Below are 16073 nucleotides of genomic sequence, written 5' to 3'. Positions count from 1 at the left end.
GAATCCCTGTCCTCATATCCCCTACTGTGTGCTAGACGACTTCAGGGAGAAAGAAAAAGGGATTGATAAACATCAAATATCGTGCCTCCTCCGCTGGCAGGGTCCCTGCGCAGCACGGCCAGGTACATAGTCGTACTCGCGGTGACCTGAGGGTGCTTTTGCCCACAATAGAAGCGCGCGCCATCACGCTTCCCAGCCCTTTGTTCCATAGCCGCGCATAGAACGTGAACCATGGTCGGTGTTCCTTTTTTTTTTTCGCTCCGGTGAGTTACATGGCGATCTCGTCACTATTTTGGGCTTGAATTGGGGCTCCTACGCCATCTTGCGCGGCCAGCCATTGTCCGTCTCGTCGACCACATCAGCAACCTCGGCAGCCCCGACACATGGAGCCGATGAAACAATCAGATCTGACCGGACTTGAGAAATCGGGACGTTGCCGTCCATATTGAACTGCTGTTCAGCACTCTCTCCGTGGGTCCATTGACTAGATACGAGTACCGAGTAAGCAATGTCGCCATCACACGTGCGGTTTTGGCCTTTTTTTTTTTTTCCCATGGTGCAGTGTCACACCCACACCTGCCTACGTCAGAGCACGGAAACTTCAATCTTCACTCGTCGCTTTGCATCTCCGATCGCACACTTCAGCAAGCCAGCCTGGGCTTGGTATGTGTGAGTATTCAGCTGTCCCTGCAGCAAGATTGACCAATGTCAGGGACGCTCTCCGTACAGATATTCCGTAGCTCGCTTTGTTTTCTATCCTGAGGCCGGAAACTTGGCTCCAAGGCACAGACACTGCCAGCCCCACACTAGCTCCCTTCCTTCAACTCTCTTTGGACAATGGTGGACAATGAGATCTCTGATCTCACCACGTGATGTTGGTGTCAAAGGTGGGCTGATCCAAGGCAAACGTCACCACCTCCAGTCCAACGACAAAGTTATCATTGCCTGTGCATCTTTGTCATGAGTCCGCCATAGACAGAGCTAGCGCTCCCTCTGCGACCCTCATTGCTCCGAGCAAGTGAGCAAGTCAAAGTCTACCATGTTCTCAACAAAATCTACCCAAGCGCTGCGGAACCTCTTCGCTGGCTATCACGAGCCAGCTGGGTTATCAAAACAGCAGTCTCAAAAGCTTTTGGATGGCCTCAAGGCATCCTTTCGGCAGCAACTTGACCGTGAATATGGCCGAATGGGTTCCGAGCGCGCCGCGGCCTTGGCCAGAGTCGCAGATCCTGACCACCTTATTCGACATTCGGCCGCAACCCGACATTTAAAGTCCATTCTCTCCAACCCACTCTTTAGCTATAGCAAGCAAGCTAGCTCCCACTCACCAGCCGAGACGTTGCCCGTGTCCAAGCGAGACCCCATGGATGTATTCGACCACGCCGTGGCCAAAGGAATGATGACACTCACAGCCGCTACAGGATGTATGGTGGCCAAGCGACGATTACTCTCCGCATCCACCTCCCCCCAAGATTTCTCTTCATCACAAACCGCACTACGAGTTGTGCGGTGGCTCAAATCATCCGGTGCTGAGGCGAAGCTCAGATTCCTCGATAACCAGCCCTTTATTCGAGCGTTGACGCCGTTGCTCATCGCAGAAGGTTTAGAAAGCGTGGCGTGGGAGTGGATAACCCGGATAGTCAACGATACTGGCCTCTCTTGGGAGAAGGATGTACGAATCAGTCGCGCCGCATTCATACTGCTCCAGATTGCTCGCACGAAGAGTCAACCACAACATGGAAGCCTGGACGCAGCCATCACAACCGTATTGGATGCCGAACAGCTTTACCACAACAGCCCTCTCCTGCCTAGACTCCTCGTCTCCCCTTGGCGATCAGTATCCTGGCTATCTACTGTCGAATCATACAGCCGAGGCGCCGCGTCAGAGAAACTGTTTGACGCGCACCTGGCCACGGCCGAGCTACTCCCTCAACGATTCGAGATTGAAAAGGCACATCTCCACCTCTATCACCCTACGCATCCAGACCACGCACCGGCCCTGCGTCTGTTCAATGACAAGGAAAAGTTCCGGAGATTAGTGGCAAAGTTGAACCCCGACAAGATCAAATGGAGCAGCATCAAAGGCATGGCCATGCTGCCGTGGATTGCGTTCCTGGGCCACGACACAGTTAATCATTTAACACAGTCGGGAAGGATTCGAGAAGCAGACAGCGTGACGGAGCTTTTGCGGTCAGAATTGTCGAATGTATCGATTAGCTCGTTGAGCCCAACTTGAGTGGCTACTTGAAATGGATGACTCTTACTCTTCCAACATCACATACTCCAAGCCTCAGATGGGCTTTAAAAGGCAGCTCAACTTCGCGTGTGCCATCCGTGCGCGCCGGTAGCATGCCAGGTATTTACCATATACCCGGCTTCTATGCCGCATCCACAGTGTCCATCACATGCACAAGCTGTGAAGAAGGAAAGGCCGGCCTGGCTTAATGCGAGCTCAAGGTGGAACGCACAATCTCGTATATAGCAAAACATGTACCAGATATCCGGAGTATTCAAACGCTCCAATATACCCAAATTCATGGTCAATCTAGCTCATACATAATGTTCGTAAACGCCCTGTTTCTCTTAATCAGACTCGCTTCCCTCCGAGTCCGAAAACCCTTGGAATTCATCCTCATCTGACTCGCCAAATGCAGGACCATGCAACACTCTCTCCATTGCCGTTCTCCTCAACCTCCTCCCTCTCATCTTCCTCGTCAAGGTCTTCTATTTCAAAGACGCCCGAGATATCCCACCTATCGCCCTGGGCCTTCCTGCTCACGTACTTGACAAACTTGAGGGCGCCGCTGTCCCGCAGCACAATAGTCAACTTATTCCATGACGCAGCCTGGAAGAAGAGAATGTTGTCGTCGTCCCCGGAGGTTTTGTACACGGCGGCATCTTCGTCGTCGTCATCGTCGCCGGCCATGTAGATTTCCACGCCGCCGACCTGGTCGTCTTCCCCGTCCCGTTTGGATGGTGGCTCTTGCGCGGCCTTGGCCTTGGCCTTGGCTTTGCCTTTGCCTTTGGCCTGGAGCTCCTCCTTCTTCTCCTTTTTGTCATCGTCCCCCCAACCGTCCGTTGGCGTCATGCCCAGGCCAAGTTCGAGCCGAGGCTTGCCCTCATGTCCTGTGGCGAGTGTATAATCGGCGCCGCGGCGGAAGCGGCGTGCAATAAGGTCGTGGCTTTGGACGGTACACTTTGTGGCGATTTGGAGCCAGTGGCGGAATTGCCTGCTTGGCAGGAGGATGTCGAGGAGCTCTGTGATGGGGGATTCCTCCTGCGATGTGCGCAGCTGGTCTGGTTCGCTGGGTCGCTGGTACAGATAGCGGTGCTTGTGCGGGGGCCGGGACACCTTCCAGGGCGAGGACTTCTCAATGTCTTTGCTGTCCTGCGGGAGAGCCTGCTTCTCCTGCGCTTGGATGTAGTCCTTTAATCGCTGGGCAAACTTTTTGGACAGGATGTTTGACAGGGTGATGCTAGAGTTTTCCTCAAAGTGCTCCGAGACCTGCTCGAGCGTGTAGGGCGTCAGGTAGGTCGGCGCAATGTACTTGAGCAGGAACTCCAAATCGGCCTCTTCAAAATCGTCCTGGCTGGACGTGGGGTGGTCGACCTTGACGGGCTTGGCTTGGGGCGCGTCGTACTGCGCCGGGTTGCCCTGGAGCTGCATCAAGCTGCTGTTCTTGGCGTTCTTTTCCTCCTCGCCCTCGACGTAGCCCTCCTCTCCAATCTGAGGGATGTGGAACCAGCCGCTGATGGCCATGCGAACTCGTCCATTGTCCTCGTCTAGCTGCTCCTTGGTCGCGGCGTGGTACACCTCCTCCACATCGTGGAAGCTCTCCCCCGGCTGGACAGCGAAGAAGCTGAGCTGGTTCCAGGCCGGCGGGATCACCTTGACAACGTCGGGCAGCGGCGTCTTGGCCACCTGGCCGTCTTTGCTCGTCATCTCCTGCACGGGGAAGAGGCGCAGAGCACCACCCCACTCCGGCTGCCACGGCTTGTCGGGATCAGTCAGGTACAAGATGTAGCTGACTCTGCGACTGCCAATGACATCATCGTGGCAGAGGAGAAAGCAGCCCGGTGTGTACACGTTGATTGCCATGTCAGTCTTCCTACCGCTCAGCGGGCCGCAGCCAGTGATGCCGGAAACATAGTCTCTGAACGTCTCGGAGTAGATAGCGTCTCGGAGGGCCAGCAAAGACGGCAGCTTGGCCAGCGACTCGTCGTCGAGGCCATCCAAGTTGGCCAAGTCTCCCGACTGGTGAATCTTGTAAATGTCGGTCTCCTTGGGAGTGAACTGCACGTTCTCGCGGACCTCGTCTCGCACAGAGCGCAGCAGCTTGTCGTCGACCAGCTCGTGGATCACGGCGTGCTTATAGGGTGAGGAGGTGGCATATTCACGAGTGTACGAGTCCAACACAGACTTGTCGAATAAGCCGCTTCGGAACCGCTTCTGTGCCTCCTCGGCCGAGAGAGCTGTTCAGGTCCGAATAACAAGGTCAGTTCTTTGGTCCGGTTCTTTGCGGCAGGTTGTCTCGATGGTAGTGGTGGTGTCGGGGGAGCGCGAAAACGTACAGAGTTTGGATTTTTTGCTGCTGGCTTGCTTGCCATTGGCCTGGCTTTCTGCCTTTCTCTTCATTGCGAATACGTGTGATGCCGATTGAATGCTCGAAACAATTGTGTATATAAAAAAAAAAAGACCAACGAAAACTTTGGTATGGCAGGGAAGAAAAAAAAACACCACGCTCACAACGAGGCGAGGACAGGTGAGTGTAAAGTGCTTCTTTTCTCCAAAAGCTTTGAGCCGCCGAGGTGGGCCGAACGTCGTCAGAAACCAGAAATTTTTCTGGGCCGTGGCACCACCTAACCGTCGGCGTCCCACCGCGTCAAAGTCCAAATGTTGAAATACTCCGTCACCGACTGGGTCAATTCATGGATGGATGGAAAGGCCAACCACAGTCGATCAGACGTGCAATGATTTCCACCTACACTCAGGACATCGACCAATTGCATGCCATTCATTGCATCTCGTTGGAAGCGCTTAGATATTTTTGTAACCGACGACAGACGCTTGGCAGACTTTCCGCTAGTAATTAGTCGCCGCTACTATTAATACCTTGCCCCCCCTTTGAAGCCCGCTGCCGTGACCTGCATCAAGTGCCTAATGCAATGCATGTTAGCGCCAGGGAGACATTGGACTCATATGGTTTCATCTGGCAAAGATGTGTTGCACGCAGCAAACTTGTGTGTCTGGATGTGGCTGGTGGATGATGTCCTCGTTACCGAAACAAAACGAACGGTAGACCCTCAGGTTGCGTTTTCTATTATACCAAGCAGCATTCCATCGTCTATTCGTGTACATATATAGATATTTATATCTCCGACCAATGGCAGCCCATCACGGCACACTCATAATCTACCAGCCCTCGAATCTACCGATTTTCGCAGTACAGAAATAACCTCGGACGGGTCCTTTGCGCCAAACACGGCACTGCCAGCAACAATGACATTGGCCCCAGCATCGGCGGCCTGGTCAATAGTTCCAGGCCCCAGGCCACCGTCAACCTCGATGTTCAACTCGGGGTACTTGGCCCGCAAGGCCTGCACCTTGGGGAGCTCACTCGCCATAAACTTCTGGCCGCCGAATCCAGGGTAAACCGTCATGACAAGAACCATCTGTCTAGTCAGCAAAAAAATAACAAGCTCGCCGGGTGAAATGTGCACTCTCATGGTCGTTGGGATTACAGCTTACGTCGGGCATTTCCTTGGCATCAGCAGTCTCCAAGATATCCCACAGCACATCAACAGACGTGTCGGGCTTGATGGCAATGCCCGCAAGCATTCCATTATCGTGAATATACCGAATGAGCTCTTTGGGGCTGGTCTTCTTGTCCGACGTTTGCTCGGGACTCTCGGCAGCAGTCGAAAACGCCGCTTCATAGTGGAAGCAATACAGGTCACAGCCGGCCTTTTTAAACTCCTTGACCCATTTCTTGGGCTATAAAAACAACCGAGAAAAGCCGTCAGCCATGACCCAAATTTCAGTAATCGGAGTCTGCGCCCTCTACAAACTGGCCCTATTTACCTCTGCAATCATCATGTGGCAGTCAAAGGTACCTCTGCCCTGACACTCGGTGGGCTTGTCAACATGTCCTCTGATCTTGGCAACGACGGCAGCTCCAAATGTTATGTTCGGAACAAAGTGGCCATCCCTAAGCTACATTAGTACATTGCAAACGGCAGTTGGGTAACATTTGATGAACAAACATGATATCGACGTGGAGCCAGTCGGCACCTTGGTCCATAGTACGAGCGCATTCCTCACCCAGCTGAGCAAAGTCAGCAGATAGAATTGAAGGCGCAATAATTGCCGGCGGGGTCATGGTGTCTTTTTTAGGGGAAGGAGGAGGAGGAGGAGGAGGAGATTGGGCGGTACGAATTTGAGGGCGAAAAGGCCGGATTGAGTGGAAGAGTCGGGATGCCAGAGAAAAGAAGCTCTTGGTCGTGCCTGATGTCAGTGGGGTCGGCAGAGCGGGGGCAGTATGGCGGGGTGTCGGGGTGGGAAATCGGGTGAAAGACGGGGTGACCCTGATTCTACGTAGTACTCCGTACTCGATACCACTCCAACAAATCTAGGCAATGTCCAAAAGGTAATCAGCTCCACCGTTGTGGGCAAGCAGTCTGGGACAGGCTTCTGTTTTAAGGGGCGTACTCTATAATAGGCAATTTGGAGGGCTGCTAGGTATCATACGCTTTTCGCCGCCGTAAGCAAACGTCAAGTCCAGAGACGGGTGGGATTGAGCTCGGCAAGGGCAACGCAAGGTTGAAGACAATGGCAAAGTTTGGGAAGCCGGTATAGAGGAGAAGTTGAATCGGGTTGCCAGGGTACAGGAAGCATCATTACATACATCAGCGCTCGTACACAAACAAACAAAAACTGTCGCCGGCATAATGACCACGGCTTCTATACACTTGATACGCCGTCAGCAGCCCAGTTCGCGTCCTACCCATCTATTCAACTATAGGCCATCTGTTATTTAGAGAGCGGCAACGATGGCTAAAGCAGCACCGAGAAGGCCGCCTGGGTTGCGAAAGGCAGGAGCAGCAGCACCAGTGTGAGTCGAAGTGGCAGCAGTTGTGGCAGCAGTTGCACTGCCAGAGGCGGCGCTCGTATTCTGTTGCGAGCCCGTGGCAGTAGGGCTAGAGCTTCCGGTCTGGGTTGCGGCAGAACCAGAGGCAGAGCCAGAGCCAGAAGAGCAGACAAGCTGCTCGGGAGTTTTGACGCCGCTGGCAGCACACAGCTGCTTAGCGAAGATGATGGTAGAATCAATATCAGCCTTGGAGCAGTCCTTCTGGAGGCAGCAGGAGATGCCGCCAATGAAGTCCTTGTTTCCGCAGACGCAAGCAATGTCGGCCGGCTTGCAGCCTGCAATATTCGTTCCGGAGATGTAGGACTGGACGCATGAGTACTGTAACCAATGACCCGTTAGCAACTGGAGAAAACAGCATATTGTGCAGGCCGGGGACTTTCAAGACAGCTCGGGGTTGTGTAGGGGGGTACAAGAGGTGGTCGTACGGCGCATCGGGGGATCTTGTCTAGCTGTGGGAGCTGTGCGGCCGCGAAGCCGACAGCAACGGCCAAGGTGACGAATGAGGATCGCATCGTGGCTATAATAAGTAAAGGGGTCGCGAGAGATAGAGTCCTAGGTGTTTCAACAAGATAGCTGCGAGGGGGCCGGATGTTGGCGGGAGCAAGGGATGCAGAATCAAAAAGTTTTGGGGGGCCAAAGTGCGGCGACAGGTGACGAAGATGAGATGCGCCAAATCGAGGAGGAAGGGAGAGAGATCGGACCTGCTTGGCAGCCACATACACCCAGTGTATTTATTCTAAGTGCCTACCTACTTTACCTTAGGTAGGTAGGGAGTCGGGAGCAGCGACCTATGGCGTTTGGAAGAGTACAGGCGAGACTTGACCAAGTCAATTTAGCTCGAAGTGGGATCAAACTATCTCTTTAGCTGCGGAATGGCTCGCGGAGACTGAATTGCAGGGGTTGAGGCCAATCAGACAATAACGCTTAAAAAGTACATGAGATTTACATATTATTTTGATATAAAATATAAGTATCTATGGTTTCGTGGAGTACATAAAAACTACAACGCTGGGGAGTTGAAAGGTTAAAAAGAAAAGTCGCGATTGAGACCGGCCGTATAGCCTCTGATAGCCTTAATATTAGCGGCTTTATATGTGCCTGTAAATCCTTGGGCTTTTTTTAAATAAAAATTTTGAACTATATGTAATTTCTTCATAAATTTATTTTACTCAAGAACGTGTATTTACGCGGTCATTTTTATTATGTAGGCGCGCTATGGGGCAGGGGTCAGAGGGGGCCCCACGAGCCAATGTTTACTCCGGTAACAACTACGAAGGACCCCAGAAACCAACCTGGGCAGAGGATCAGACTCGGTTTAGATGCTTGCTGAGCCCATCAACTAACTACCTAGGTAGGTACCTAGTCACCACAGGAGTAGTCAAAATGACCGTCCGGGAGGTTGCGTGGCCCATGGAATTAATCATACCATGTACATGTATACATGTTTAAACGCCAAGGCTGTAAATGAAGAGGCTGGTTGTCTTGGTCGTCTGGTAGTTTTTGTCAGTCATTACGTCATATCGTCTGGATGCGTACGTATCGGCAACTCCATGGACCTGGTCACCTGGGACGGGCTGCACGGTTCGTACCCAATAGGTACGAACAAGACTATCGTCATACAACGAAGCAACCATTGTACTATCTACTACTAGATGAATATATTTGCACTGAAACGCGCCCGGTTCCAGTTGCAACAATAGAGACGGTTCGCTTGGCTCAGTTAACAAGAGTGCGTTTCCGAGTCCTAACTCGTCCGACTGGCAAGGCCTTGTTGCACTTGCAGCTGTGTAATATCAGGAAAGATCCCGGGCTGATACGAGCCTTCACATCGACTTTTGTATTTCTTTCAACGAAACCATCTCTGCGCTCATCACACTCTCTTCCCCTGTCTTAGTAAATCAGATACTTTGGGCGGCAAAACAAGTGCAGTCCTATCGTTTCGTCTGTAAAAGTCTGCCAATGAGATAGCAGTTTTTTCCGGCATGTCCTCGTGGATGAAGTGGCCGGCTTCTGGGAATACTTGCAGCGCATATTTGCCTGAGCATCGTGATTAGCATGTATTGACTTGCGGCTGTGCGGAAAGCAGAGGCAGGAAATTCCTTCCGAGTTTACCTTGCATTTGGCCAATCGTCAATTCTGTATCCAAGCGGTCGGTCCCCGCTAACAATAAGAGTTTCCCCCCCCTCGCGCCCAGGAACTTCTTGCTCAATCCCACGAACCAGTCTTCCCAGAAAGGCTGGGTAGCCGCCAGGTTAGTTCTCCATCTCCATGGCCTAGAGGCTGCCGCCGATTCTTCTTGTCTTAAAAGCGCAGGAACTGACGTTCTGGCCGACACAGAGCTTCGTATCGTGCGTGACCGTATGTGCCACTCAATTGCCGTCTCGATGCTTGCAAACCCACTCGGTCTAGTAGAGAGATAAGTCTGCATGCTCTGCAAGGCATCCATGGCTGAGCCTTCTACAACATCAAGAACCGCATATCCGAGTAGGGATGTGCCCAACTTGCCTGTAAAGGCCAGGTCTGTCACAACCGCGCCTCCCAGAGAGTGGCCAACCAGCATAATCGAAGGCATCTGTTGCCATCCCATTTGTTCCTTTGTGGAGTGAATCATAAAAAACAGGTCTGCGGATAATGTGGCAAGACGGAGGTCTAACTCTGTGCCATCCGGCGATATCGTAGATCCATGACCTCGGCAGTCAATGGCAAGTATACCGGCTGAAGGAAGCCGCTTCCGAATCTCGGAGCTCACAACACCAAACGAAAGAGCTGATGAGCCGGCTCCATGGTGCATGACAAATAGGGGGCCATTATCTACCGGAGATGTTAGATAGGCGTGAAAAGTTACCCCTTGAGCATCACCAGGTTGCATATAAAGCTGCCGCTCAAAGTATGTCGTCCAGGGTATTGGTTCAAGAGTCCTTCCTGTAGCAACACTAGTCTCGGTCAGCAAGGCAAGGGTTGGCGTAGGAATATAGAATAGACACAGCGGGGGGGAAAGAAGAAGAAAAGGGAAAGAAAAAGAAAAGAAAAAAAAGATAAACCATACCCCTGAGGACGAGCGAAAAGTCGTTGACTCGGTGTGGGAATAATGGTGCCAGTCGATGACATTGACGAAGCCGAAGAGGAATCATCATCCATATGTTCTGGTAGCTCTGGTACCTGGTCCCCAGCCTGGTCTTCCTGCTTCAGCTCCTCCTCCTCCTCCCGTTCCATAAAGGGTTCCGGTACAAGTCCAAGCTTTGACTTTGCCCATGCTCGCCTCAGGTCGCTCATGGCGGATTGTCTCTGGTGGCTTTCTCTGTCGTTGTAGCCGCGGTGATTGGCGAGATATAGTCGACATGTATTGTACAAGGTGTCTATAGTTCCACTGCGAACGCCGTCTCAGGGAAGAGGGATTGCGACTCTAGTACCCTAACACGCTCCTTGGTGGCTTCAATTCGCCCTATAAACTTGTTCGGTCCGTTCTCGCTTGTTTATCATGTGGTAGATATATCGTGATGATGCGGACTTTCTTCGGGTGGGGTTTCTTGATACTGTGCATGAACCCTCGAGCTCCGTGCGTCAACACAGTGCGGAAACAATCTCCACTTGCGCGAGAGGTGGCCATCTTGCTACCCTACAACACAGGTAACATACACTTTAGAACTGAGCGCTCACTTCAATCTGAAGATTCTGTACTGGGTCTATCGCCATACACCCAGCGACAGCCCAAGCTGAACAATATATTGGCCTCAGAATGTTCACCATGTGTCGGCCGTTATGGGCCAGTCGGCTGGCGTCTATCCCCCATAGTTGGGTTTCCGAAGGCGAGAGAATCCACTTCGCCTCCCTGTCGCTGCGTCCATGGGTAGTGCTCTCAAGGTCATCGATATGTCTTTTTTCTCCTCCGTAGTTCTTATGGAGTATTAGGCTGACATAGGGATCCTGGGCCTCGAGTCATTCACCCCTGATCACGAATGAGCCTCACCTCCCAGCACAAGTGGTGCCTGTGTTCCCGAGCTGGCAATATCGTACCCCAATTAGACACAGTTTTAGGGGCAATATATTAGTATGCATTTGTTCCTGCAACCAAACCCCAGCACATGCCCAACACTAGTGTGGATTGGATTCAAATGCCAGGGGCAAGAGGAGCCAATGGGAGAGTTGGTTCGGTACAAGCTGAGTCTCTTCCACGGCAGATATGACAATACATATGCTGTGCCTTTCCCGTGTTGGTGGCTGCAAGGAAGTTCCAAGTTGACACGACGTCCAGTGGCAGCACTACCCAGAACCGCGTGCTAGTGTTGTTGAACTTCATCAGCTATATGATCACCGGATCAAACAACCATGCACGACTTCACTTGTATCACTTGACGAGAATACTGCACCAATGTCTTGTTCCAGCCCCAAGGGGCTGGCACCTCTGTTTGTCCCCTTTCTTGTCAGGCGAAAATCAATGCAGCCCAATGTCTGACGACCAGGATGAGATCGTGATGTAATTTCTTTTTTAAAGAGGTCCTTACTCTGTACTCACCGCATCAAGGACTTTGCGTACCATGTCTTGTACTCTGTACAATGCGAACAAATTGTTGACGTGACCATGTGTGCTCATCAATGCCAGATGAGGGTTAGGAATATTTCCATGCACATCTATGCACGGGACGTGCTCTGTACAGATGTTTTATATCTGGGCATGAGTGAGACACTTTGGGATACCCAAACCACGCCTTTTTGGGAGCGTCCACTTGTGGCTCGAGTTTCGTTCAGCGCGTCATTGCTTATAGACATTCACAAACAGACAGTAAAAGGTGAAGAGTGTAATTTTGCACACAACAATGAGAGTCGGCAATGTGCCATGTTTTCATGAAAACGTGACGGCGTGGAGAACATATGTCGATAGAAATGTACTTGGCATAACAGAAGCTGGCCAAAGTCTTGCCGCGTACGGAGTATTTCCATGCCAGAGGCAGGCCAGGCATGTTGTACAATATTGAGGCCCCCGTATTGGTTCTGGTCGACGGCTTGTTCGTACCACGTATTGACCGAGTTCAATGGTCTCTGATAAATGGTAGCGAGAATTTGGCTACCAATGAGACGACGTTTTTCTTCTTTTTACATCGACCGTGTTGGTGAGGGGGCCCCTGTGAGACACCAACCGACATGAGCAATGACCTCCTTGTGGCACTTTCAATATGGTACCCTGGCCAGTCAGGTTAACAGCCCGAGTTCTCAGCAGCTGAGTGCAGATTCGCAGCCAGCCTGTCGGATCAGTCAAGTGCATCTGATATGAGGTGACGGCGGCCGCCGAAATGCTCCGACGGGGATACCAATTTCTGGAGGCAGATCCAGAAAGCTATGTTGCGTGGTACCAAACTCAGACTACCCCAAACGCAGGAATGAAAGCGAGGCCTTTCCTAAGGATCTAGATTCTTGCACACGTGCCGAACAAAGCTGCGATAATGTGGCCCATAGGGGACACGCCAATGCTGCCAAGACCGATACAGAGATACCGGTAGTGACGAATTATTGGTGTATAGTCGCACTCCGTTGATATTGTGGAATAGTAAATTTTTAGCCTGGATTTTAAAAAAAAAAAAAAAAAAAAAAAAAGGGCTAGCTCTAATATGGAGCAACATGCTTGCACATTTTGCTTGAATACTTCGTCCTCTGACCAAGTACTCTCCACACCACGCACATCGGGGGTGGCGCCTATATCTCGGGTTCGAAGTTGCCCTCTAAGAAGCAATAGGGCATTACGTTTCTCAGTAAGGTGACATATATAGATGTGGTAGACTAGTACTTTTCAAGTTCATGTAGTAGTATCCTCTGTCATACTCCGTAATGCCATCAAAACATCGCGGTAACAAGGAGACAGGATGGTTGGTTTATCTAGCAGTGCAGAAGTAATAGCCGGCCGGCCCTGCACATCTGTGGGTTGCTGACAAGACCGAACGGGTCTATTGTATGTACATACGCCGTGTGTACTCCGTACGTACAGGCGTATTCTAATAGTTACCTGGAGTCTTGACAGGACATCCAATCCAATGCGCTTCACAGCCACGACCATCATCGTCAGGATATTGGGGCGGAGTCTCTCCGGAGTGGATCGCATGCATGTCGCCCGAAATGGTTCTGGTATTGACGATTCTAATTAGCGTGGGGACTGTCCAGGACGTCCAGGAGGCATCGCCTGGTCCCAGTGAAGCCAACCGATGAAACGGGTATTTCGAATGATGAAGTCGGTCTTCCCCATCACCCCCTCCTATGGAGAAATGTGCATTGTTGCTAGCTGGGGAACCATTGCCATCGATGCCGCGCGCCGCCTCCCGTTGTGGCACCGCACATATACCTTGCTAGGCAGGACGGAGCACGTAACTACACATGCACTCCTGATAGAACGGTCCGTTCGATACTACGGAGAGGCGAAAATGGTTTGCATCGGCCTTGTTCTCCGCCTTTCTACCTTCTTCTTACCGCTGTGTTGGGAGGCGCGGAAATCCTTGCAATCATGCGAGCCTGAGACGCTGTGCAAGCGCAGTGCTGGCAGGGATCAGCAGTATCCCCTAGAGTGCGATAAGGCTCCAGCCATGTATTTGCAGGGATTTTAAGCCAATTAAAAACTAGAAAATGAAAGGTACTTTATTTCACACTTAAATTGTACTATGATAAAAGTCCCAACAAGCCTTCGAGTTACAAAGAGCTACAGCCCACACATCGCAGCCCGACGGGCTACTAGCAAAGTCACCCGAAGTCACCCAGCTGTTGTGGGTCCCGTGACTTCGTTAGAGCCTTATCGCACTCTAGGGGATTCATTTCATATGTCGAGCATTTCGCAGAGGAGACGTTGCAATGAGTTCCAAGCTGGAGGAATTTGCAGTGGCATATTCTTAAGTCGGCAAAGCCACTAGCTCCTAATCAGTCGACCTGGCATTATTCACTTGGGACAGCCGCGGGGCTACCTCATGGCGGTTTGTCAGTCGGGGGGGGGGGGGGGGGGGGGGAGGGGAAGAGCCAACAGATCCTGGGCGCAACAACTTCGCGGTGATAGCTCCTGACGTGGTACTCCGTATGACGCCGTAGAAGACCAGATATTCGGAACGGTTCTGCTGTGTTCCTGCTGTCAAGGATCTAGAGGCCTGTTAAGCTTGGTGGCATAACCGGCAAACACTACTGGCACCACTGATCAGATACCACGGCCGTCGACTGGTTCTCCAGAACAACCCAGGCAGCCACTGGCAGAATCTGCATACGCACTCCGTCCTGGGCTAGAAGAACATTGGTTGACATGCCTGGCTAGTATCTGCGCGTCGAGGCATACGGAAGGGTATAATACATATGGATTGCTGAGGCAAGGCAGCTTCGGCTTCGGAGAATAAAATCAGCATCCTAGTTGGCGTTGCCAGACCCTATTTTCCACGCCTGAACATGAACAGTAGGAGGAGCAAGGGGAGAAAGGCAGCGGCGCCACCTTTGGGCGGACTTCTCCATCCTCGCCTTGAATAAACCGTCGAGTGACATTTCGACCTAGAAAGGCCAAGTGCATCATGTATAGGCACAATGATGTTTCTCTGGCATCATAGACCAGGTCGAGCACGTACAATGAATGCTACGCCATAACCGTCGTGTCCTTCGTCAAAGAGTAAGGTGGGCATATAATGAACCCTTGATATGAATAAGACCTCGAAGTTGCTGGTTCAAGTGGACACCCGTAAGGAATCCGACAAGGTTTGGCATACTCGAGTTATGCAACTCGCTCGCCTGGCTGGATCCATCCTCGGAGATGCGTCCACATACATGAAAGGCTGCATTTTGGGGGGTCGTTGGAGTGGATCGACCGGTGTGTGCGTTTTTTTCTGCAACATTGAAACCCACGGGCATCGCGTACCGTGCACGGGTAAGGCAATGGCAGGCGAGACAAACAAGGCCGACAAGGCAATGATTGTTCCCTCAGCTGGGCAAGGTCCTGTCATGACGGCGCTGGTTGACTTGCCAGAACAGGACTGGAAAGCTGGCACAGCTAAACAGCCAGAGCGAGTGTGTATGTATGTAGTATGTATGTATGTGTGTATGGTGTGTGCATGTGTGTGTGTGTGTATGTATGTGTATCTGTACGGAGTGCATACATACATACAGTCTTGTTTAAACATTTTGTGGAGGCGCGCTGCTGATTTCTTCAGGATCCACAAACAGAGTCTCAAGGACCTGTCAGGTGTCGGAGGTCTCTTTCGTCTCATGCAGCGGTTGGCGGCATCGAAGTTTTGACAAGCCGTCAAATCGAAGGAGCGGACATAAGGCATCCGATCGCCTAAGCTGCCTTCCCAGGGCATTTAGCATTTTGACGGTTAATTGGCTTCCTCCTTGGCCGTGGTGGCTGTACTGCGTAGACTCCGTAGCATCTGCCAGTGTTCAGAGGAACCCTGGCAAGCGGCGACCAAATCATACGAGTCGACGAGTAAGAATGCTTGTAGATGATGGCCGTGGCTTCAGGGAATTGATGGGTTTGGCCCCGTGGATTGGTGCAAGCTAGCAAAAGAGCCCTTCACAAAGTTCCTAGCAGCACCTCCTCTGTGCCTAGACCTCTCTGCTGGCATTTTGGTTGTACGGGTTGTATAGATATGGAGAACTATAATAGGTAGTAGGAGGAGGAGGGCGAGGAGGAAGAGAAAGAAGAAGGGGGAGGACGAGGCAGAGTGCACAGTACTAGAGCACATAGAAAAGCTCGACTGGGCCTTTTTGGAGAAGCAAGGTCGGAGGTGATTTTGGATGGGCCCGGGTTTGGGTTTAGTGGGCTCGGCGTCCAAATCGACTGGTGAGTATTTTCTTCCCCCCCTCTCCACCTTCGTGGCAACTCTGACCAGATTTCGCAAACACAACCACGCCGACGTTAGCGTTAGCGTAGTGCGGATGCCTCCCCCGGTTCTCCCGAACGCCTAGGGGACTTGGCTT

General features: G+C 51.8%; 5 protein-coding genes across 6 annotated transcripts; 1 reads left to right on the top strand and 4 right to left on the bottom strand.

The window, feature by feature from the left end:
- Window positions 1-1039: 1039 nt before the first annotated feature.
- On the top strand, window positions 1040-2236 carry J3458_003159 (uncharacterized protein; the record flags this gene model as incomplete). Its single annotated transcript, XM_007811202.1, has 1 exon — window positions 1040-2236. The coding sequence occupies one exon, from the start codon at window positions 1040-1042 to the stop codon at window positions 2234-2236; it is 1197 nt and encodes a 398-aa protein (XP_007809393.1).
- A 396-nt stretch (window positions 2237-2632) lies between these two features.
- On the bottom strand, window positions 2633-4636 carry NUA3 (putative component of NuA3 histone acetyltransferase complex; the record flags this gene model as incomplete). The annotated part of the gene is made up of 2 exons (XM_007811201.2): window positions 2633-4473; window positions 4573-4636. The coding sequence occupies 2 exons, from the start codon at window positions 4634-4636 to the stop codon at window positions 2633-2635; spliced, it is 1905 nt and encodes a 634-aa protein (XP_007809392.2).
- Window positions 4637-5406: 770 nt separating this feature from the next.
- On the bottom strand, window positions 5407-6380 carry RPE1 (RIBULOSE-phosphate 3-epimerase; the record flags this gene model as incomplete). The annotated part of the gene is made up of 4 exons (XM_066117612.1): window positions 5407-5673; window positions 5750-5995; window positions 6083-6209; window positions 6265-6380. 4 exons carry the CDS (start codon window positions 6378-6380, stop codon window positions 5407-5409), a joined length of 756 nt encoding a protein of 251 aa, XP_065977399.1.
- Window positions 6381-7034: 654 nt separating this feature from the next.
- On the bottom strand, window positions 7035-7660 carry J3458_003156 (uncharacterized protein; the record flags this gene model as incomplete). Its single annotated transcript, XM_066117611.1, has 2 exons — window positions 7035-7466; window positions 7574-7660. 2 exons carry the CDS (start codon window positions 7658-7660, stop codon window positions 7035-7037), a joined length of 519 nt encoding a protein of 172 aa, XP_065977398.1.
- A 1114-nt stretch (window positions 7661-8774) lies between these two features.
- PPE1 (Protein phosphatase methylesterase 1) lies at window positions 8775-10626 on the bottom strand. Of its 2 annotated transcripts, XM_007811198.2 has the most exons (3): window positions 10195-10626; window positions 9261-10081; window positions 8775-9185 (listed from the first exon to the last, which is right to left on the bottom strand). In XM_007811198.2, exons 1-3 carry the CDS (start codon window positions 10419-10421, stop codon window positions 9019-9021), a joined length of 1215 nt encoding a protein of 404 aa, XP_007809389.2. In that variant the 5' UTR covers window positions 10422-10626; the 3' UTR covers window positions 8775-9018. The 2 variants fall into 2 exon arrangements, with proteins under 2 accessions (XP_007809389.2, XP_065977397.1); XM_066117610.1 differs by having other exon boundaries at window positions 9261-10623.
- Window positions 10627-16073: the final 5447 nt, after the last annotated feature.

The sequence above is a fragment of the Metarhizium acridum genome (genome assembly GCF_019434415.1).
Source record: "Metarhizium acridum strain ARSEF 324 chromosome Unknown scaffold_13, whole genome shotgun sequence".
Classification (NCBI taxonomy): Eukaryota; Fungi; Ascomycota; class Sordariomycetes; order Hypocreales; family Clavicipitaceae; genus Metarhizium; species Metarhizium acridum.
Note: the sequence above shows the minus strand (reverse complement) of the source record. Positions and strands in the feature narration are given on the sequence as shown.